This window comes from Ailuropoda melanoleuca, chromosome 17, assembly GCF_002007445.2.
Source record: "Ailuropoda melanoleuca isolate Jingjing chromosome 17, ASM200744v2, whole genome shotgun sequence".
NCBI lineage: Eukaryota > Metazoa > Chordata > Mammalia > Carnivora > Ursidae > Ailuropoda > Ailuropoda melanoleuca.
In genome coordinates, this window is record NC_048234.1 from 10,290,086 (window position 1) to 10,312,426 (window position 22,341).

The 22,341-nt window shown below is 39.3% G+C and overlaps 1 protein-coding gene across 15 annotated transcripts in view; it reads left to right on the plus strand.

Annotated features, from left to right (window-relative positions):
- Positions 1-22,341, plus strand: part of NCOR1 (nuclear receptor corepressor 1) — a 144,181-nt gene that overhangs the window by 79,650 nt on the left and 42,190 nt on the right. For 9 of the 15 annotated variants that reach the window (XM_034646883.1, XM_034646895.1, XM_034646888.1 and 6 more), the window contains 8 exons: positions 1,888-2,105; positions 6,028-6,090; positions 8,371-8,510; positions 13,261-13,387; positions 14,529-14,591; positions 15,873-16,425; positions 17,875-18,004; positions 20,313-20,508. In XM_034646883.1, coding sequence (XP_034502774.1) covers positions 1,888-2,105; positions 6,028-6,090; positions 8,371-8,510; positions 13,261-13,387; positions 14,529-14,591; positions 15,873-16,425; positions 17,875-18,004; positions 20,313-20,508 — 1,490 coding nt within the window. The remainder of the gene's footprint in view (positions 1-1,887; positions 2,106-6,027; positions 6,091-8,370; positions 8,511-13,260; positions 13,388-14,528; positions 14,592-15,872; positions 16,426-17,874; positions 18,005-20,312; positions 20,509-22,341) is intronic. The other 6 variants (XM_034646891.1, XM_034646897.1, XM_034646892.1 and 3 more) reach the window with 3 other exon arrangements.

Consider the following 22,341-nt stretch of genomic DNA (forward strand, 5'->3'; position numbering starts at 1 on the left):
GAGTGGTTTGGGTACCGAGACACTTAATAAGGATAATGGTAGTAGAAATTGAGGTGGTGGAATTAGTGGGAGCACTGTTACTGAGATGAAATAACCAAATCTTGGCATGAGCTTGCATATAGGAGGTAAAGAAAAAGGGGAAAAGCTAAAGATGATGCCAGATCTGTAAACGTGAATGGATATGATCACGGTGGTATTGTTACTGGTGAATGATTAGAGCATGGGGGGAGCAAGAGGCAGAGTGGTGACAAGCATGTTTTTGGACATGTTGAGTTTGTATTGATGGGGAATCCAGGTGATTGATAGGGATTTCCAGCAGGTATTTGGGAAGACAAGTCTGGATCTTAGGAGATTTAGGAGATGGGAGGTGTGAGTCAAAAGATACAGACTGGCAGTCATCCCAGTGGAATGGATGCGAATGGGGTAACCTCACAGAGCTCTAAGGCCAGGGTGAGCCTTGGGAAATGCGAATGTGAAAGGGTGAGAGGAAGAAGGCAGTCCCCAGAAGAAGAGACAGAGTAGCAGTAGGGATATCAGGAAAGCATGAAGTCCTGAAAGTTGAGAGGAAGGTAAAAAGAATTGTCCTTAAGGTCAGTTGCAGCAGGAAGATCAGTGTGACTGTAATTGAGAAAAGGTCATCTGAATTTGCAGTCTGTAAGTCATTGGTGACTTTTTTCCCCCACATTGGTGACTTTTGACAAACGTCTTAAGATGAGGTTATAGCAGTAGCCAGATTGCTAAGGGAGTAAAGAAGTGGAGAAAGAGGGCTGCACGGTAACTTCAAGGGCACTTTAGGACCGAAGGGAGAAAATTCTTGAAGAATTTTTTTTATTGGGGTAAGCTTGGTAAGCTACAACAGGTCCTTGCTTGAAGTGCATAAAATTTGGAAAAAATCAACACCTCCCATTAAGCAAGAGCAGTTGAGTCTTTCAGTATTGCCCCCTATCCATTTATTTGCAGAAATGTACATTAAGGACCTTGTTTTTAAATCTAACAACCCTGGGAGATACGTAATACAGAGAATAGTCTTCCAGTGTTACATGCAGTACTGTTGCTACTAATAGTAACGACCCTTTACTTATTGATCGAGTTTTTCCGAAGTGGCTGAGGGAGGTGTAGCCCTGATAACAGCAGACACATAAGATGCTTTCTTTCTGTATTTCAGGCGCAGTTCTGAGCATTTATATAAATTAGCTCCTTTAATCATTGCAACAGCTCTATGAAACATACTGTTATTATCCTCACGTATAGATGAGAGAAACAGAGGCCTGTGGAGGGGAGGTCTCTTGTTCAAGGTCACATGGCTGGTAAATCACACAGCTCTGGTACCAACCTGGGCAGCCTGGCTCCAGACTGTTCTCTGTTATAACCCCTGGGCCATACTGGTCTGTTTGCACATAATTAGTATTGGGGATGCTTGAGAATACAGAGCCTGGTTTAATGAAACAGTATTGTAGATTATTACTACAGAAAGGCTATCTGTTTCAGCCTCTTCATTTCACAGAGGAGAAAACTTACCTTGGAGCCAGGACTCTCGCCTTTTGATGTACCCCACTGCCTCTGGATTGCAGCTCTAAGGGCTTTTCTCCTGCCATCCATTACTTCCTTGTAGGGTGTTCTCATACGTAATAAGGTGACTTGAAATGTGTCTGAATTTTGTGTCCATTAATGAGTAAAACAGACCTTTGTGAAATATCTTAATTTAAGCCAGTCAAAACCCTTCAAAATTGGGGCATGACAGCATTTTTCATCAGGTTTGTTTTCAGTAATTGAGAAACTGGATAGTTTTACTTAATTTCTATTAAAAAAAGAATTCCAAGCCATAACCTTCTCAGATGCATGTGTACTTCTAAATCACACAAATTTTTCGTCTGCTTCTCTTTCCAGAGAAAATACCAAGGAAAAGGACAAGACGGAAGGTACAGCAGAAGAAACCGAGGAGAGGGAGCAGGCCACACCCCGGGGACGGAAGACCGCCAACAGTCAGGGCCGCCGAAAGGGCCGGATCACCAGGTCCATGACCAATGAAGCGGCAGCGGCCAGCGCTGCAGCCGCGGCGGCCACCGAGGAGCCCCCGCCGCCTCTGCCACCACCACCAGAACCCAGTGAGTGCGTGATGGGAGCGGATAGGCTGCGGTTTCGCGTGGGATTCTCCTGCAGTGCCAGGGTAGAGTGGGAGGTCCTTGGATATTGACGACCTAGAAATAATCTTAAAGTCTGGCCTTTAAAAATCTTTTTTTTTTTTTAAGGTTTTATTTTAATCACCCGATGCTCATCATAAGAAGTACACTGCTTAATCCCCATCACCTCTTTGACTCATATCCCTCCCCCCAGCAGCTCTCTCCTCATGACCACTGGTTTGTTCTCTGTAGTGCAGAGTCTGTTTCTTGGTTTGTTTCTCCTTGTTTCCCCCCTTTGCTTATTTGCTTTGTTTCTGAAATTCCACATATAAGTGAGATCATACGGTATTTGTCTTTCTCTCACTTATTTCACTTAGTATTTTGCTCTCTAGCTTCATCCATGTTATTGCCGATGGCAAGATTTCCTTCTTTTTTAATGGCTGAATAATATTCCATAGTATGTGCGTATGTATGTGTATATACACACACGACATCTTCTTTATCCATCCATCATTTGACAGATAGTTGGGCTGCTTCCATATCTTGGCTATTGTAAGTAATGCGCCTATAAACATGGGGATGCATGTATCACTTTGAATTCGTGTTTTTGTATTCTTTGGGTAAATACCCAGCAGTGTAATTGCTGGATCACGTGGCAGTAGTGTGTTTAATTTTGAGGAACCTCCACACTGTTTTCCGCAGTGGCTGCACCAGTTTGCATTCCCACCAACAGTGCAAGAGGGTTCCTTTTTCTCCGCATCCTCGCCAACACCTCTTGTCTCTCATGCCGTTGATTTTAGCCGTTCTGGCAGGTGTGAGGGGATATCTCATTGTGGGTTAGATCTGCTTTTCCCTCACGGTCAGTGATGCTGAGCATCTTTTCATGGGTCTTTTGGCCATCTGGCTTTGGAGAGATGTGCGTTCGTGTCTTCTGTCCATTTTTAATTGGATTATTCTGTGGGTGTTGAATTTTGTAAGTTCTTTATATATTTTGGATACTAACCCTTTATCAGATATGTCATTTGGAACTATCTTGTCCATTTCCTAGCTTGCCTTTTAGTTTTGTTCTTCTTTTGCTGTGCAGAAGCTTTTTATTTTATTTCATTTTTTTATTTTTAAATTTTATTTAATTTTTTTTAGGGAGGGGGAGGGAAAGAGAAAGAATCCCAAGTAGGCTCCACACTCAGCACAGAGCCTGACGTGGGGCTCGATCTCACAACCCTGAGATCATGACTGAGCCGAAATCAGGAGTCAGATGCTTAACTGACTGAGCCACACAGGTGCCCCAGAAGCTTTTTATTTTGATGTAGTCCCAATAGTTTATTTTTGCTTTTGTTTCCCTTGCCTCGGGGGACCTATCTAGAAAAATGTTGTTAGGGCTGGTGTCAAGGAAATTACTGCCTGTGCTCTTTTCTGGGACTTTTATGGTTTCAGGTCTCACATTTAGGTCTTTAACCCATTTCGAATTTATTTTTGTGTATGTTGTAAGAAAGTGGTCAAGTTTCATTCTTTTGTATGTTGCTGTCTGGTTTTCCCAACACCATTTGTTGAAGAGACTTTCTCCCATTGGGTATTCTTCCCAATCTTTGCCGAAAGATTAGTTGATCACATAATTGTGGGTTTATTTCTGGGTTTTCTATTCTGTTCCATTGATCTATGTGTCTGTATTTGTGCCAGTACCATAGTGTTTTGATTACTGCAACTCTGTAATACAACTTGAAGTCCAGAATTGTGATGCCTCCAGCTTTGCTTTTCTTTTTCAAGATTGCTTTGGCAGTTTGGAGCCTTTTGTGGTTCCATGCAAATTTTAGGATTATTTGTTCTAGTTCAATGAAAACTGCTGTTGGCATTTTGATAGGGATTGCCTTGAATGGGTGGATTGCTTTGGGTAGTGTAGACATTTTAACAATATTTGTTCTTCCAATCCATGAGCATGGAATGTCTCTCCATTTCTTTTTTTTTTTAAAGATTTTATTTTATTTTTTATTTATTTGACAGAGATAGAGACAGCCAGCGAGAGAGGGAACACAAGCAGGGGGAGTGGGAGAGGAAGAAGCAGGCTCACAGCAGAGGAGCCTGATGTGGGGCTCGATCCCATAACGCCGGGATCACGCCCTGAACCGAAGGCAGACGCTTAACCGCTGTGCCACCCAGGCGCCCCTCTCCATTTCTTTTTGTTGTCTTGAATTTTTTTTTATCGGTGTTTTATGGTTTTCAGAGTACTGGTCTTTCACCTCTTTGGGTAGGTTTATTCCTAGGTATCTTATTATTTTTGATGCAATTATAAATGGGATTGTATTCTTATTTTCTCTTTCTGCTGCTTCATTATTGGTGTATAGAAATGCAACAGATCTCCTTGTATTGATTTTGTATCCTGCGACTACTGAATTCGTTGATCAGTTCTAGCAGTCTTTTAAGTTTTCTGTATGTATTATCACGTCATCTGCAGGTAGTGAAACTTTTACTTCTTCATGGCCTTTACATTTTTTAAACTTTAATATCAATGTCTTTTGAGAAAGATCTGCCCCAATCTTGCTGTCTTAATACAGCTATTTTTCTTTTTACTTAGTTGTAATCTTAGTGTGCATGCTACTTTTTCTGATGTTTTCATTTGGCATATATTATAAACATTAAGTAGTTTCTATGTGATCTTCGGTTTTGCTTTGTGATGACTGTGAAATGTTGGCTTCGTGTTCCCTGAGGCCCGATTTCTTGAACCGTTCCCTGTTGCTGAGTGATTAGGCTGTCCCCTGCCCCCTCATCTTTAAACTAATATAGAGAACACTGTAAGGAAAAACAGATCTTGACTCACGTAACATTTTCTTTCTGTTAAATTATTTTTTATAAGAATAAATTCTTGGGTCGAGGTGTTTTTCTCTCTTTTACTGAGTATTGTCTCATTAGCTTATGAAGGGATCATGTTAGTGACGCCTACCATCATTGCTTCAGTGGTACCAATTTTACCATAACGTGAAGCATAAAGAAACCAGGTTCTGGGGATGGCAAGAAGGATGCAAGGAAAATAACTAGACAAGCACATGGGGGCAGATCATGATGGACCTTGTTTGAGTTATATCCTGCTTTGCTTACACAGTGGGAGCTTGCAGATGTTTTTAAATAGAGGAATGCTGTAATAGATTGGTGTTTTAGAAAGAGAACTGGTGACAGTCATGGAGGTCAGGTTGGAGAAAGTAAGGGCTGTAGGCAGAGGGACCAGCCAGAAGGGCGTCACTTTGCACGCAGTGCCCCAGTCAAGAAAAGGATGGATTCGAGAGATTAGAACCGACACACATCATTGGATGTGAGTAGTAAATGGGAGGAAGGATTAAAAAATTGATCCGAAGAGGCTGTTAATAATTTGAGTGACTGGGTGGATGATGGTACTATTAATTGAGAAGGGGAATATGGCAGGAGCTCATTTCATGCCTGATAGTCTGAATTTCCTTTCTAATGTAGAAGAGAGAGTGTGCAGTTTGTGATCCATCTGTGTTTACTAGGTGTCACAGGGCCTCCAGGAGTGAGTTGGAGATATGGGGGATTCAGAGAGCAGGAGAGGACTGTGCCTGGACAGGAATGGGGACTGTCATTTCTTCCTTTGACACTTCAGAGAGGACGGATGGGGCTCCAATAGTGGGGATGTACTGGGTAAGGTGGGACTTCATAGAAAATAAACTAATGATGGTCAAACATGTAGACATGGGTTCAAAGAACATTGAAAAAGATCCTGAGAAGCCTTGAATATGTGCCTTTAGTTGGTGGGGGAGAACCTGCCACCATCCTGTGTCCATAGTTTGCTTCACCTCATGCTTCAGACAGGCTTTATGTCAGACAAACAGGTCGGTGTCATCTAATCTGTGAATGAACTTAATATTTCTTTGCCTTACTGGATTCTCTCTCTTTATTTCAGTTTCCACAGAGCCTGTAGAAACCTCTCGATGGACAGAAGAAGAAATGGAAGTCGCTAAAAAAGGTAAGTTATAGTTCTTGAGATTCTTCAGGGTTTTGGTTGGGTGGGGTTGGGCTTTTCGGGGTTATTAGTAGTAAGTCAGATGGAACGAATTTTTTTTAATTGAAAAGAAGAAGAAAGTTCTGTGGTGGTAAATAGAATTTAGAGGTAGACTTGAGTTCTTTATGTGGTGGGGTGATACCCTCTCAGGTAACCCCGCTGTGCCTTGCCTAAGAGGCCCACTTTGAGGGATAGAAGATTCTCTGCAGTTTTATTTGGAATGTCATTTTGTTAGAGAGCAAGTGGACTATTTTCACTTTTCCAGAATAGCTGTGATTCAGTGTTCTGGAGGGCATTTTAATATAAAGGGTCTATATTTTCTGTCATTTAAAAGTTGGATTTAATAGCGTGGTACATATTTCCTCACTTTGTATTCTGTAAGGCATTTGATTACAAACTTGTAGAAATTGCACTGCAATTCAGAGGAGAGGGCGTGAACTTTGGAGCCAGACAAAGGTTTGAATTTTGTCTCTGCCGCTCGTCACTGTGTGGCCCTGATCTTACTCTGGAACATTATGAATCTTATGTTTTTCTGTTGTTGCTCGTTAACATAGTATGATTTGAAATTGAAGTAAAATTTCTAATAGGATGAATAATTGGTTTATAAATAAAAAAATAGCTTTAGTTTTAAATTAATTTTGATAACCATTAGCCATTTACCGTATAGTTCTAAAGATAAAATTCTTATAAATAAGCTGACCTTTTAGTGACACATTTCAGATTTATTTTCTGTTTAATAGGTAATGAATGATGCATTTAAGTCATATAAACCAACCTTACCAAAAATATGGCATTTAATGTGTTCTGTGTTCAAAATATTTTTATTTGACGTTTATTTGCCATGATTAGTAAATTTATGACTTGTCATGATTACATGTATAACTTTTTAAAAGATCCACATTTAGGGGTGCCTGGGTGGTGCAGTCGTTAAGCGTCTGCCTTCGGCTCAGGGCGTGATCCCGGTGTTCTGGGATTGAGCCCCACATCAGGCTCCTCCGCTAGGGGCCTGCTTCTTCCTCACCCACTCCGCCTGCTTGTGTTCCCTCTCTCGCTGGCTGTCTCTCTCTGTCAAATTAATAAATAAAATCTTTAAAAAAAATTAAAAAAAAAAAGATCCACATTTAAAAAAAAAAAAGATTCACATTTGTTCTCATCTGATTCTCAGAATGTCACAGTGGAGTAAGTAGATATTAGCTGTATCATAGAGTGATCTTTTTCAGGTAGATACACCCCCATAGGACTGTTTAGTCTCCACTCTTCTCAGCTCTGTTCATGTATCAGAAGGATTTGCAAGTAATCTGCCAACTGTCATTATTAAGGAAGCGACTTGCATTAACCATGAAAAACTCATATTTTCCTATAAATTGTTAAATTTGTACTGGAAATTCATGTTTGGATACACCTGTATCTAAAATATATCGCTGGGGCGCCTGGGTAGTCCAGTCGTTAAGCGTCTGCCTTCGGCTTAGGGCGTGATCCTGGCGTTCCGGGATCGAGCCCCACATCAGGCTCCTCTGCTGGGAGCCTGCTTCTTCCTCTCCCACTCCCCCTGCCTGTATTCCCTCTCTCGCTAGCTGTCTCTCTGTCACATAAATAAATAAAATCTTTAAAAAATAATAAAATAAAATATATCCCTGTCTGTATAGCTCTTTGTGTATACGTGCATTTATATACCTGTATTCCTTGCATGTAGGTGTGTGTATGGTATATATATCATTCGGTTAAAAAGTGTCAGATTGCATAGATTTCTGTGACGCGTTGTATTACCGCAGGTTTGTTGTTTTTTTTTTAAACTGGTTAATTTTTTTGAGGGCATTTCCTGATTGTGAATGGATTGAAGACCTGCTGATTCTATATATAGTCATATATATCTTTGTGTTAATTATTTATAAGGTTACCTTATTGACTGTATATTGATACACTGTTTCCAAAGAGGGAGAAGTGTCTAATGACTCAGTTTACAAGTGTTTCAGTTATTACTGTGTGTCCAGCATTGTTCTAGCTCTCTGACAGACACGTGACAAAGATAAAATTGAGCCCTTCCATTAATGAGCTTGTTTTAAATTTGGGTGGCAAAATAGAGCTGTCAGTGAATTTCGTGTCAGTATGTATTTAAGTAAATATTAAAATATATCAGTAGTGTTAATGATTTTGAATACTGTAATTAAGTTGATTTTATTATTTCTCTTGTTTGCTCTATCAGGTGATTGTTCAATTAATCTTTGGTCTGTTTTTCAAATCCAGGTCTTGTAGAGCATGGTCGAAACTGGGCAGCAATTGCCAAAATGGTGGGAACTAAAAGTGAAGCACAGTGCAAAAACTTCTACTTTAACTATAAAAGGCGACACAATCTTGACAACCTTCTGCAGCAGCATAAACAGAAAGTGAGTATGTCACAGGTCGTGAGTCTTTATTTATTTATTTATTAACGGATTTCATTTTTAACCAACAGTTCTTTTGTTTTGTTTTCTTTTTGAGCTTCAAATTCTGGTTTTGAGAGAGAGTTTTTTTGTATCCTGTATTTTTATTTATTGCATTTATCTGTGAAGAATCTGCTAGTTTCTCCGCACAAGTTGACTTTTTCTCTGATTTACTGCCCAAGGAACAAAATTTGCGTTAGTAGTAATGTCAGTTCAGTAATTTTTAGATGGGATTTGAAAAACAGAAACATTTTGGAGTTTGAATTGAAAAGTTTAGTTGGAGTTCTGTTGACCTTGTTGAATGAATTGATATGGCATATTAAAACCATTTCCATCAATATTATTAATAGTTAAACATTAAATATTATTAAAATATTAAATATTTTATTATTTAATGTATTAAATATTTTATTATTTAATGTATTAGATATTAAAAACCAGAAAGTATAAATTATTGAAGCTTCCTTAATGAGGAATTGCCAGTGTTCTCAATGTCCACAGAGTTCTTTGAGGATTCCATGAGGCCAAAACTGTTTTCGTAACAATATGAAGATGTTACTTACTTTTTTCCACTGTGTTAGATTTGGATGGATGGTGTCAAAGGAGTTGTGAGGGCAAGCGCTGGTGCCTTAGCGTGAGTCATGGCCGGGCAGCCCTGTGCTAGATACTCAGCACATTCTTCATCTCCAGATGTTTGCAGTTTAACAACAAATATGCCAATTTCACTTGTCCTTGGTGGAGCAATACAAATGAGCTTTATTAAGTCCTGACCCTTGAGTCCGTGTGTGATGAAACGAGAAGTGTGCATAAAGTCCTTCTGCTCCATACCAAAGTGTGCCGGTTCTGTCGAGGGAAAGTACTTTTGCAATTGTTTGCATTCCAAGCTGAACTAGCCTTCCTTTTTTTATGGAGTTTCAGTTTTAATTGGAAAAATGACAGAAAAACTATGGTTTTTCAGACTTGGATCCTTGGCAGACATTTTCCTGAAAATGAGTGAGACTGTCTTTCAGAGAAAGCAAGCAGAAGTATTTATTGCCGTTTTTAAATTTCAAGCTTTCCGCAAAAATTAGAATTTTGGAAAATTTGCCTCCCTCACCATAAGCTTATATCTTTCTAATACTCAAAGACTTTTCTAATGAGATCAGTGGTAATAATAACTAGTATGTTATTTTGATATACAGTGACATGCGTGCAAATTTGAAAAATCTGTGTAACTCCGTAATTTCCACATGACCAATTTGTGATGTCACAATGGATGTCATGTATGGATAAAAGATGTATAAAATATTTTTTATTTTATTTTATTTTTTAAAGATTTTATTTATTTATTCGACAGAGAGAGACAGCCAGCGAGAGAGGGAACACAAGCAGGGGGAGTGGGAGAGGAAGAAGCAGGCTCATAGCGGAGGATCCCGATGTGGGGCTTGATCCCATAACGCCAGGATCACGCCCTGAGCCGAAGGCAGACGCCTAACCGCTGTGCCACCCAGGCGCCCCAAAATATTTTTTAATACACCAAAGTTCTAGATAGATAAATGGATTTTAATAGAGTACAAAAAATTTATTGATATGGTTTCAGATTTTATATCACGGTTACCCTTTAAGAGATGACTGCTTGCAGAGTTTTGGTACAATATCAAAGAATAATATCCATGGTTGTTTGAAAAGATTGTTAAAATACGCTTCCCTTTTCAACTACATGTCTCTGTGAGGCCAGACTGTGTGTGTGTGTGTGTGGGGTTGGCTCCACACCCAGCGTGGGGCTTGAACTCACAACCCTGAGATCAAGAGTCACATGCTCTACTGACTGAACCAGCCAGGGGCCCCCAGACTTTATATATACTTCAGCCAGAACAGTACTATGTCTGCAGATGAGGTTATACGTAGAAGCACACTTAAAAATTGTGCTGTCTTCTGTGAAGGCAGACATTAAAAGGAATTTCCAAAAACATAAAAAAAAGCTTTTTCATGAAATTATCCTTTTGTTTTGGAATGTAGTTATTTTTTTTATAAAACTTTTTTATGTTGACATGTAATGGGTTTATTATTTTTAAATGGATTAATAAATATTTCACATGTTTCTGCTTTAATTCAAATATAGTAAATATCATTATATATAATCTTATGACTAGAACCTCCTTAGGGTCTTCAGTGCTTTTTCAGAGTGTTGTATCCTTAGACCAAAAAATTTTGACTAACTGAAAATGATAGAATGGGTAATAAAAGGTAGATATTTAAATTTGTTAGGGTTTGAACTTTTAATAAATATAAGTGTATGAAGTATAACATTGATTTAGAAAGTTATATACAAAAGATCTTTTAATGTTAAAAATGAAAATGTAAAGGTTAAAAATGTGTTGTAGCAACTAAAAGTAAGGAAAGAAAGCAATAACAAAAGGTCTGCTGACAAGAGAGACTTGACTTCATCAAATACCACTTAAAACGTTTGGGGAGAAAATCAAGTAGAGAATGAATCAGACATGTTTTCAAAAGATAAGTCAGGGTTCTCCAGAGAAACAAAACCAACGGGTGTGTGTGTGTGTGTGTGTGTGTGTGTGTGGAGAGAGAGAGAGACAGAATATGAGTTAGTGATTTATTTTAAGAAATTGGCTCTGTGATTGTGGACGCTTGGATCTGATGGTGAAGGCTGGCAGACTGGAGACTCAGGAAAGAGTTGCAGCTGGAGTCCAAAGGCGATCTGCTGGCGGATTGTTTTCTTGTGGGGGGGGTGTGGGGGGTGGAGGGGGAGAGCAGGGGGCTGTCAGTCTTAATTCTATTAAGGCCATCAGTTGATGGGGTAAAGCACCCCCCCACCCCCTCCATTCTGGAGGGTCATCTGCTTTCCTCAGACGTCCACTGGTTGAATTGTTAATCTCATCTAAAAAACTCCTGCACAGAATCATCCAGGATAATATTTGACCAAATATCTGGGTGCTCTGGCCCAGCCAAGTTGACACATAAAGTTACATCACAAATATCTTCAAAACTTCTTGTTCTAATCATGTTAGTTACAATCGAAATAACAAGGACAACAGGCTTCCGTTTTTTAAGAGTGTTTTATCATTTTCAAAAAGGTTTCAAGAAAACATGACAAAATACCTTATATCAAAACAACGGTGCAAGACATATAGGTATTACATTTCTGTAGGTTTGAATTATTACGTTAAAAATTAGTGAGTACTGTCATATAGTGAAGAAAATGCTTGGAGAAGTAGCGGATGATTGCAGGTGAACAGAGGAATGTCATGTGGTGGTGAAACATGTCTCTTCTATATTCATCAGTGGAAATACCAAACAGCATGGGTGGATATTGGCAAAGGAGGGAGATAGCCTCGACATTGGAAAAATCCTTATAAGAGCTATTATCTAACGCCTAAAAATATTGCAGCCTTCATGCAGTCTTCCTAAAGCTTTTTTAAGAGTGTGGCCAGAGGATTCTCCCCTTGCATTCCTGTAGGAACATAGTGATGAATTTTTTTAGCCTCACAATTACACCTAGTTCTACAACTGACGCTGGGACATGATTTTTTGCTCTTGACTTAGTGCTTTAATTGGATCCTAACATATAATTTTAACAGTTGGGATAGCAATAATTTATTTTCCTCTGTGAGGAGTGTCCCCAGGAGAGGCCTGTAGCTGAAGTCTGGTGAGTGCAGGCTCGGTAAGAGAACAGAGCAGTGCCAGGGCCGGGATCCTTGGGTCTACAGAGACAGGAGACCTTCAGTTTCATAGTTAGAACATGAGATTATAAATATAATAAATGGCTGATGTCTTACACTTAAATATATACACACATGCTCTTACAGATCTGTGATCCTAGCAGAAGAATGAGCAGTTTTATGTAAACACGTTGTTTGTGGAAGGAAAAATCCTGTTAAAGAAAAAGGGAATTTGTCCTCATTAGTAGTAAAAGAAATTCAGTAACACCAATGATGATTGGTTGCTTATGAAATCACATAATTCTTAATGTTAGGGAAGGGAGGTTATTGCAACTTTATTAACAGCGCAAAACTTTAAAATTGCCTAAATACCTTAAAATGGGACAATTTTAAATATCTGTTGGTACAGAGTGTTTTTATGGAATCATTAATAAATAATTTTGAAGAATTTATAATGTAGAGGTATGTTCAGTTCATGATTATATAAGGTTAAAAAAGTAGGATATGTAACTACATTGGGCAATTGTTTTATTTTCATGTGCTATACAGAAACATATTCATACATGCATATAAAAGACTGAAAGGAAATATATCGGTATAGTTAGACTCTCTAGCTGGTGCAATTATGAGCCATTATTGTTTTGTTTTTCTTAACAACTTTCTGTGTCCTCCACATTCCGACGACTATCTTATTTTTAATAGAAAATAAATGCATATGTTATTTTTACTAGAAAGATACATTATTTGGAGGGGAAGAATAGCAGGAGTTTTGTGGTTTTTGGCTCTTCGTACATGTGTGGTGGTGAGTTGTTCAAAAAATGGTCCAAATGTAACTTTTGATCGGTTTGATGAGAGCAGTCCGTCTACACAAAAGGCCAGTTAGTGGTTCCCTAGAGGCAACCGCACGCCCACCAGAACAGTTGTCGGACATGCAGCCTTCTTGTTGAGGATACGTGTATCAGCGTTCTGTGTTATTTCAGATATGAGAACGTTCCTTTGTTTCCTTTTAGCTGTTTAAATCATAAATCATTTAATTCAATGCTCTTCTCCTTTAGACTTCACGAAAGCCCCGTGAAGAGCGAGACGTGTCCCAATGTGAAAGCGTAGCCTCCACTGTTTCTGCTCAGGAGGATGAAGATATTGAAGCTTCTAATGAAGAAGAAAATCCAGAAGACAGTGAAGGTAACTTAAAATCTTAAATTCAGTTGTGACTTCCACTAGTGCAAATACGTAATCGTGAGTTTAGTCATTTTATTTAAGAATTGCTTCGTTAAGCAGACGGTATTGGCAGTGTTTTCATAGAGACCTTAAACTTGAGCACAATGTGTCTCTTCATTTAGTCAACAAATATTTATGTAGCGCCTGCGATGGTCCAGTCGCTACAACCTGAAGATCTTTAAAATGGCCGTTCAGGGGCCCCTGGGTGGCTCAGTCGGTTAAGCGGCTGACTCTTGAGTTCGGCTCAGGTCGTGGTCTCAGGGTTGTGAGATCAAGCCCTGCATCGAGCTCTGCACTAAGCATGGAGCCTGCTTAAGATTCTCTCTCTCCCTCTGCTCCCTTCCCACACTCACCCTCTCTCAAAAAATAAATAAAATTTAAAAAATAAAATAGAATGGCAGTCTGGCATCAGTAAGCTGCCTGCATCAGTATCACTGTCACGTTTATGTGTCCAGTTAGTAGCATCGGTTATGTTTCTTCTTTATTGCAATGGGTTTGGTTTGTTTGTTTTTATAGTGACTTACATATGTCATTATTTATGTTTTCATGAAAAAAGAATTAATGACGCTAGAAGCCCCCGTAGAAAAGAAGTTCAACCCAAGAAACTTAAGAACAGAAATAAAATCCTATTTGTCACTTGAACAAATTAATGACCACTTCCCGAAAAAGTAAATATCTTCTTGAGTTTTTGCTAATTGAAGTTTCTAATTTATTTCAGTTCTCATTGCTATTAGTTTCTGTAGATTTCTTTTGTGAATTGACTGCTTCTGAAGTGGGAATTTTCAGTGATTTTAGTAGCTCTTTATATGTAATATCTTACACATGTTCATGCTTTGTATACACAAATATTTTCTCCATCTCATTCGCTTTTTGTTTTATTTTTAAATTACCAGAGTTTAAATTTTGTATGTAATTAGAGCTACTTAAATATGTTCCTTTGAAGGCGCTCATATTTTAAGCTTAGGAAGTTCTATACCTTCCAGGGGTTTCAGAAATACTAGATTTCGTTTTATTTTTTTTCTGCAAGTTGTTGTTGGCTTTGAAACTTAAATTTTGTTTTGAATGGGTTTTGGCTTTGAACATTAAGTAGCTTTTTTTCTGTGAGGTTTTGTGGAAAATGAGGCCCGTGTGGCAGGAATGAAGAGAATACTGGAGCAGCAGAGTTTTGGTAAGATTTGGCTTTTAAAAAGCTCCCTCTGGCGTCGTTGTGGACACTGGTCTGAGGGGGAAGATAGGAAGAGTTGTTTCTGGACTACAGGGGCAGTCGAGCAGTTGAACACAAGTGGATGGACTCAAGGGGTATTTTTAGAAAAATCTGTGACACTTGTCTACGTAGGATATGGGGATAAATGAGAGGAGAATTAAAAGATTACTCCTGATAAGGTCTCTTGTTTAATTAGATAGTAAACACTGGAAAAGAACCTGATTTGGATGTGTTGAGTCCACAGACTTAGTCTAGTGTAGGAAATCCTGAATTTGTGATTCCTCTGAAATACCTAGGTAAAGATGTCAAAGATTAAAACTGTATTTACAAAGTGAAACCAATGATGTGGGGAAAGACCAGGGTTACAATGTTACATTGAAATTCTATGTAATGTTATTCTAGAATTTTGCTTTGTAGTATGGTACCCACTAGATACATGTGGCTAGTCCAAATTGAGATGGGCTGAAAATATAAAATATAATGAACTCAGTAATCAAAAAGGTAAAAATTTTATTACTAGTTTCTATATTATTTCCACATGATTACATATTAAAAAGATAGTATTTCAGACCCATTGGGTGAAATAAAATACGTTGTTAAAGTTAATTTATCTCTTCTTACTTTTTTAATGTGGCCACCGGAAAAACGAAATTTTAGGCAGATGTAACTCATATTATGTTCCTGTTGGATGGTGCTGTTGTAGGCTGTCAGGCCTCCTGGGTCAAGGAAAAGCACAGCCACAGGCTGGTAGAAATAAACCAGATACCATGTATGGGAATGGTTTCTTGTCAGTTTTGGTTTTGCATCTGTCTTCATTTTTCAAATTTCATATAAATTTTATTTGTTTGCTTGTTTTTTCATTTATTTACTTACTTATTTTAAAATATATTTTTAAAAGTTCTTATTCATTCAAGTAATCTCTACACCCAGTGTGGGGCTTGAACTCAGGACCCCGAGATGAAGAGTCGCATGCACCACCGACCGAGTCAGCTAGGCGCCCCCTCATATAAAGTATTTCTAGATATCAAAAGCTTTTACGCTTTCAGTTTCAGAAGGTGAGGACCATTTGACCTCTCCCTTTCATGCTCTGTGAACACACGCTCTGGCTTCCCAGTGGCCATGAGACTTCACTGAGGCCATGTAAGGAGTATCATTCGTCCCAAACAACTACTTTCAAGCATGGCTTCTGTCACCACCTGAAACATGTTCATTATCAGATTTTTATGCTGTATCATTATCTTTAAGGTGCTGAAAATAGTTCTGATACAGAAAGTGCTCCTTCTCCTTCACCAGTTGAAGCTGTCAAGCCCAGCGAAGATAGCCCTGACAATGCGACTCCTCGAGGCAACACCGAACCGGGGGCGGAGCTCGAGTCCACCACGGAACCTGTGCCCAGCGCGTCTCCCTCCTCAGCAGTGCAAAGTGCAAAACCAGTTGAAAGTGAAAGTGTGGAGCCGCAGGCGAACGACAGCATCACCGTGGAGGCGGCAGAGCCAATGGACGTTGACCGTCAGGAGCACAGCACCGAAGTGACTTCTGTGCTTGATCTCCCCATGACTGCCAAATCAGACTCTGCAGACGTTGAGATGAGGGCGCCGGAGAGCAATCCGTCTAAAGTTGAAGGTGATACCAAAGAGAGAGACCTGGAGAGAGCCAGCGAGAAGACAGAGCCTAGAGATGAAGACTTGGTGGTGGCCCAGCAGGTCGGCGCCCAGAGGCCCGAGCCCCAGTCGGACAATGACTCTAGCGCCACCTGCAGTGCGGATGAAGATGTGGATGGAGAGCCCGAGAGGCAGAGGTGAGACTCGCTGCTCTAATATTCTCCTGTTCCTTGCTCTGCTGGAGGTGGACCGAGTCACAGGATGGTGCCGGCTGCAGAGATGATTCCCATATGAATGTCGGCAGCTTAGAGGTAGTCCACATGCTTTTAATATTGGGGTATGATGCTCTTCATCTGGTTTGATAACCAAGAACGATTGTGTGATCATTCTTTTCCAATGAAAAACATAATAACGTTTTTCTGCATCAGTTGTTAACATGCATTCCATGTGTAGCAACGAGGGGGATTTCTTTTTCTTTTTCTTTTTTTTTTTTAAAGATTTTATTTTATTTATTTGACACAGAGAGACAGCCAGCGAGAGAGGGAACACAGGCGGGGGAGTGGGAGAGGAAGAAGCAGGCTGCCAACAGAAGAGCCCGATGTGGGGCTCGATCCCAGAACTCCGGGATCACGCCCTGAGCCGAAGGCAGATGCTTAACAACTGAGCCACTTAGGCGCCCCTGTTTTTCATGTTAAATGTTTTCTTTTATACATTCTTATTTTTTTATTGATTCGTACTTTTTAAAATGTTCATCATCCCCCAGGAACACTGGGGGGGTCTGGTCCAGCCTGAAAGGTATAATGCTCGTGTATGATCTCCCCAGTTCATATGCTGGGTGTCGTAAACGGCAGTGTAGGTATTGAAACCAAGTGAAGCTTGGAGGAGTGTGGGATGGTGGGGCTGCGGGGGACAGAGCAGCACATGCTGTTGGAGAGGGTACCTGCTGCCTCAAGGTCACCAAGTGGTTGCCAGGTGCGCATGCCACTTCTGTGTGGCCCTTTCTTCCCACTCTTGATGAGAAACCGAGAGTCTGGAATTTGGGGTGAAATTCTCAATTTTGGAACGGTAGTGGGCAGATGTTTGAAAAAATACTCTCTGATCCTGGCAAAATATCCGTAACAGATAACTAGTTTGTAAACTATGTGTTTGTAAACTAGTGGTAGATTAGGACCTGATCTTTTATAATAGAATTTATTCAGACTGGATGGTTAGATGCAGATGATTAAATTCAGATAAATTTCAACCTATACATCAATATGTGGTTTCTTTACTTGGAAAATTAGCATTATAGCTTCCCTTTTCCTTACTGTTCAGCTCTCTTCTAAGGTTGCTGTGTTGCGTGTGTGCACACACATTAACTTAGAAGGAATATGATTAGGGGTGCTTGGGTGGCGCAGTTGGTTAAGCGACGGACTCTTGGTTTTGGCTCATGATGTGATCTCAGGGTTGTGTGATCGAGCCCCGTGTCCGGCTCTGCACCCAGCACAGAATCAGCTTGGGATTTTCTCTTCCTCTCCCTCTGCCCCTCTCCCTGCGCACTCTCTCTCTCTCTAAAATAAATAAATAAATTTTGAAAAAAAGGAATCATGATTGTACATTTAAAGTCTTAATATATTGATTTATCTCTTTTTTGTTGCCAATTGCAGAATGTTTCCTCTGGACTCAAAGCCTTCATTGTTGAACCCGCCTGGATCGATACTGGTCTCATCCCCAATAAAACCAAATCCACTGGACCTGCCGCAGCTTCAGCACAGAGCTGCGGTTATTCCACCAATGGTAAGTTTTCAAAGTGAGTAAGAGAGGTGAAGTGGAGGAAGAAAGACCTTTAGAGACATTTCTTCTCTTTTTTAATCAATACTTGGTTTTTAAAAAAAAATTGTGGTAAAAAACAACGTAAAATGTATCATCTTAACTGTTTTTAAGCGTATGGTTCAGTAGTGTTAAATACATTCCCGTTGTTGTGAAATAGATTTCCAGAACGTTTTCGTCTTGCAAAAGTGAAACTGTCTTCCCACTAAACCGTAACTCCCTCTATCCCCTCCCCCCAGCTCCTGACAACCACCGTTGTACTTTCTGTCACTATGAATTTGGCTAGATACCTCATAGACGTGGAATCATACGCTCTTTGTCTTTTTGTGACTGGTGTGTTTCACTGAGCATAAAGTCCTCAAGGTTAATCCAGGCTGTAGCGCCCGTCATAATCTCCTTCCTTTCTAAGACTGAGAATATCCCTTTGTGTGTATGTACCACATTTTGTTTAGCCATTTGTCTGTCGCTCTATTTGCTTTTTCAAATGGATTCCTTGTGATGGTTGATTGAAATGACGATTCCATTTCAGGAAAAACAAAACAAAACACCAAAGAAGTGTAATCCTCTAGCCATAAATATTTGTAAGCTTTGTTTTTGTTGGTTTTGCTGTGAGACAGTAGTGGAATAACGATATAACTAGGTTTTGATGAATTAGAATGAATTCTAGAGATTATGGCTAACTTCAGTATACATCTCCAAATCTAGTTTTATTTACATTTTATTTTAATAATCTATAAGTTTGATTCTCTTTTGACACTGAATTCCAAACCAGGGTATTGCTCCTTTACTTAGTGATATTTTAGCTCTCACTTTACTTCAGGGGATAAAAATTCGTCCTGTCTCACATGATAATTGATAAAAGTTAAGTGTGTGCTCATGATAGACTCACAAAAAAAAAATCATTAAACATTTGTTCATTCACTGATTTACTCAAATGGACTTTTATTGTGTGCCCAGTTCAAGACAGCATTGTTAATGCTGTATAGATATTTATAAATCATAGTCTCTGACTGCAAAAAACAGAGATTGCTCTTGATAATAAGACATAGAAAAATATTATAAACTTAAAATGAATTATAAAAATGTGATGCTCTGTTAAGTTAAAAAAATACAGTATGGTCATTTCAGAGAAAGGGGAGCTTCCTTCTTAATGAGACAACTGAAAAAGACTCCACATAGGAAATAATATTTTGGTTGGACCAAAACAATTCATTTAGCTTTATAGCAAAAGGAGGAAGAGCCATGTTTATTATATATAAGCCAAAGGACAAAGGCAAGAAAATGACGTGTATGTTTTGGGCTCAGTGAAAACTTCTACTTATAGTAGTGGAAAAAACTATGGAAGTCTTTATTTAGATAATAGGTTCTAAAAAACTCAGATCTCTACTCTTTCCCACAGTTTTTTGTATTCATGAAGTAATGGACTGTGTTAGAGGCTGTTTATTTAGTATTGAACCAAACAGGTCGGGTTCTTTCCTTCCTGAAGTGAGAGAGACAGAAAAGAAACGAAGACAGCCATTACTGTGAATTGTGCTGTTGGAAGCGCTGTGTACCCTGAAAGAAAGAAACAGGGCTGCCGCAAGGAGGAAAATGGGGAGGGACGGTTAGGAATGGCCTGTCCGATGACGTAACGTTTAACACCCATCCCGTTGTGTTTGTGACTTGATTGTGGGAGGTGAGGCGGATCAGTCAAGGATGTCTGCCAGGTTTCTGGCTTAAGCTGTTAAGGTTCCGTTTTCTAAGACGGAGGTCACACTGAAGGAGAAGCATTGAATGTAGCAAATGAACAGTTCCCATTAAATGTAAGTTTCGAGGTGCTTTGAGATACCCAAGTAGAGTTGTTAAGCAGCTATTCTGTGATTATGGAACTTGGAACAAACGTCTGAGAAATAGAAATTGGAATAGAAATGTCATCTAACATGTAGATGATATTTAAATGCCTAGAAGTGGGTGTGATTACCTAGGGAGAACCTGGAGAGGAGGGGTAAGAGCCAGGGCTGAGCCACCAGGGATTTGACCATCGGAAGTTAAAAGCAGACAGCAGTATTTTAATTTCTGATTTTGATCTCTCTTATCACAGCTTTTATGATTTATATTGTGTTCAGTTCCGAAAGTAATTGTTGAGCATTTTAAGCATTTTATACTTGAAGATTACTTTGATCAAAAAATGGCAAAATCGCATCAACCAGTACATTACAGAAATAAGCATTATTTGCAACAGAGGGTCATTGTTATGTTGGTCATTGGTGTATTTATATTTTTTTTCTTCCCGTAGGTTTCCTGTACCCCATGTAATATACCTATTGGAACCCCAGTGAGCGGCTATGCCCTCTACCAGCGACACATTAAAGCAATGCATGAATCCGCACTCCTGGAAGAACAGCGGCAGAGGCAAGAGCAGATAGATCTGGAATGTAGAAGTTCTACGAGTCCTTGTGCCACTGCCAAGAGTCCAAACAGAGAGTGGGAAGGTAGGTAGAGCTGTCCCCACAAAGAACTTCTCTGAAGGGAAACAAACTATGCTCCAGAGTGTCGTGTCCTTTGTGCTTTGTAGTTTATCTGCATGTCAGTTGATGAATTCCTCTTGTCCCCAACACAAAATTCCTTTGTAAACTTTTGAGGAATGTTAGTATTATTGACTCCTCACAGGCGGCAGTGTAACATTTGTAATGGTTTTTGTTAATACAAGTTTCCTGATATTGATCTCTCTGCTGGAAGACTGTAAAAGCCATGCTTTCTGCTCCATTCATCTGAGTTTTCAGAGCAAGTGAAAATTGTTATCCTGTCCTCCAGGCAAATCACATGTAACAACAGGGTAATACCCATTCTGTGATATGATGGGAGACAACTTTGTCTATAGCGCCAGTCGTACTCAGCGGTACTCACCATGCTCCATGGTCCTGACTCAGCCCTCACCCCAGCCTTCACCACTTGTGTGGCCAAAGACAAGTCCTGTAACTTTTCTGACTTTTAGTTCTCTCATCTGTAAAGTGCAAGTAATAGATCAATCAATCAGTCTATCTGTATTTCTATCTTACTGAGATTACAACCCTTAAGAAAGAATCACCATTCAGTATTGTTTGTAATACATGGCTCAGTGTTATTCTTTATATGATACATACACAATTTATAATAATTAGTGAACCACTATTTACATAGTATAATAGATATCACAGAGGTACTGTTGACATTGTTATGTCACTGTTGTTATTTCAAGTGACAGATTCGAGTTGTGCATGCTCTTTTTTTTTTTTTAAGATTTTTTTTTTTTTAATCTCTGCATCCGACATGGGGCTTGAACCCCCAACCCTGAGATCAAGACTCCCACGCTCCACCCACGGAGCCAACCAGGCACCACTATGCATGTTCTTTCTAGTTGTGCTCAGTTTCTTTTGAAAGGGGGGGAGGTGATTTCTAAATTGTAATAAATTCTTCAGGCATGGTTAGGAAATGGCACGTGTGTTCTGGTTGATAGTTGACTTGTGCTGCGGCATGCTTAGAATGTAAGACTGTTAGTAAGGTCTTCGTTACTTTGGTTTAGGGTTTTTGGTAATGATTCAAAAGACTCTTTGCAATACCTTACAGGGATAAGTAAGAACAATTAGCTGTAGAATGTCATACATTTCAAGGACTATTTAATATAATATAGGAACTGTGGTACTTAACGGATCTTGACAACCTCCCCCCCCCCCACCCAGTTACACCAGTAATGAGTTATTAGTTACATGGCACACTGAACCTCTCATGTTAGAGTTTTAAATATAAAACTGCTGATGTTTTAAGTATAAATCTTATGCTAGTAAAAATGTGAACCAGAGTAGTAATACCCAGCAAGGCTGGGTGTATAATAGGTGCTAAATGAATATTTCTTGAATGAAGGTAATAAGACTGATGATTTGGGAGCTTTCAGTATATTGGGTGTGGAGAATCCTCAGTAATTGACGCAGTGTGTACTCAGTAATTACATGTTGAAGGAATGAATTAAATGGAGTATAAATGGACTTAGCAGAAGTGCTTGTCTTCTGAGCAGTCCAATTATGAGAAAATCTGTCATGAGAATGATAAATTATAGAGTACTTTTAAAGTCTATTGATGTATTCCTTACATAAATGATTTAGAATAAATGTTGGGAGAAGAATTAAAACCTAGAAAAAATGACATTCAAATGGTATTTGCCAGAGTCATGCTAAAGCTGAACATTATTTAGTTAGTAATATCTGGATCATTCTATAATATGCAATATCAAGTGGCTATTTTAGGACCTCAATATCTTTTCTTGATCTACTCTGCAAGTTGGGTTGTAT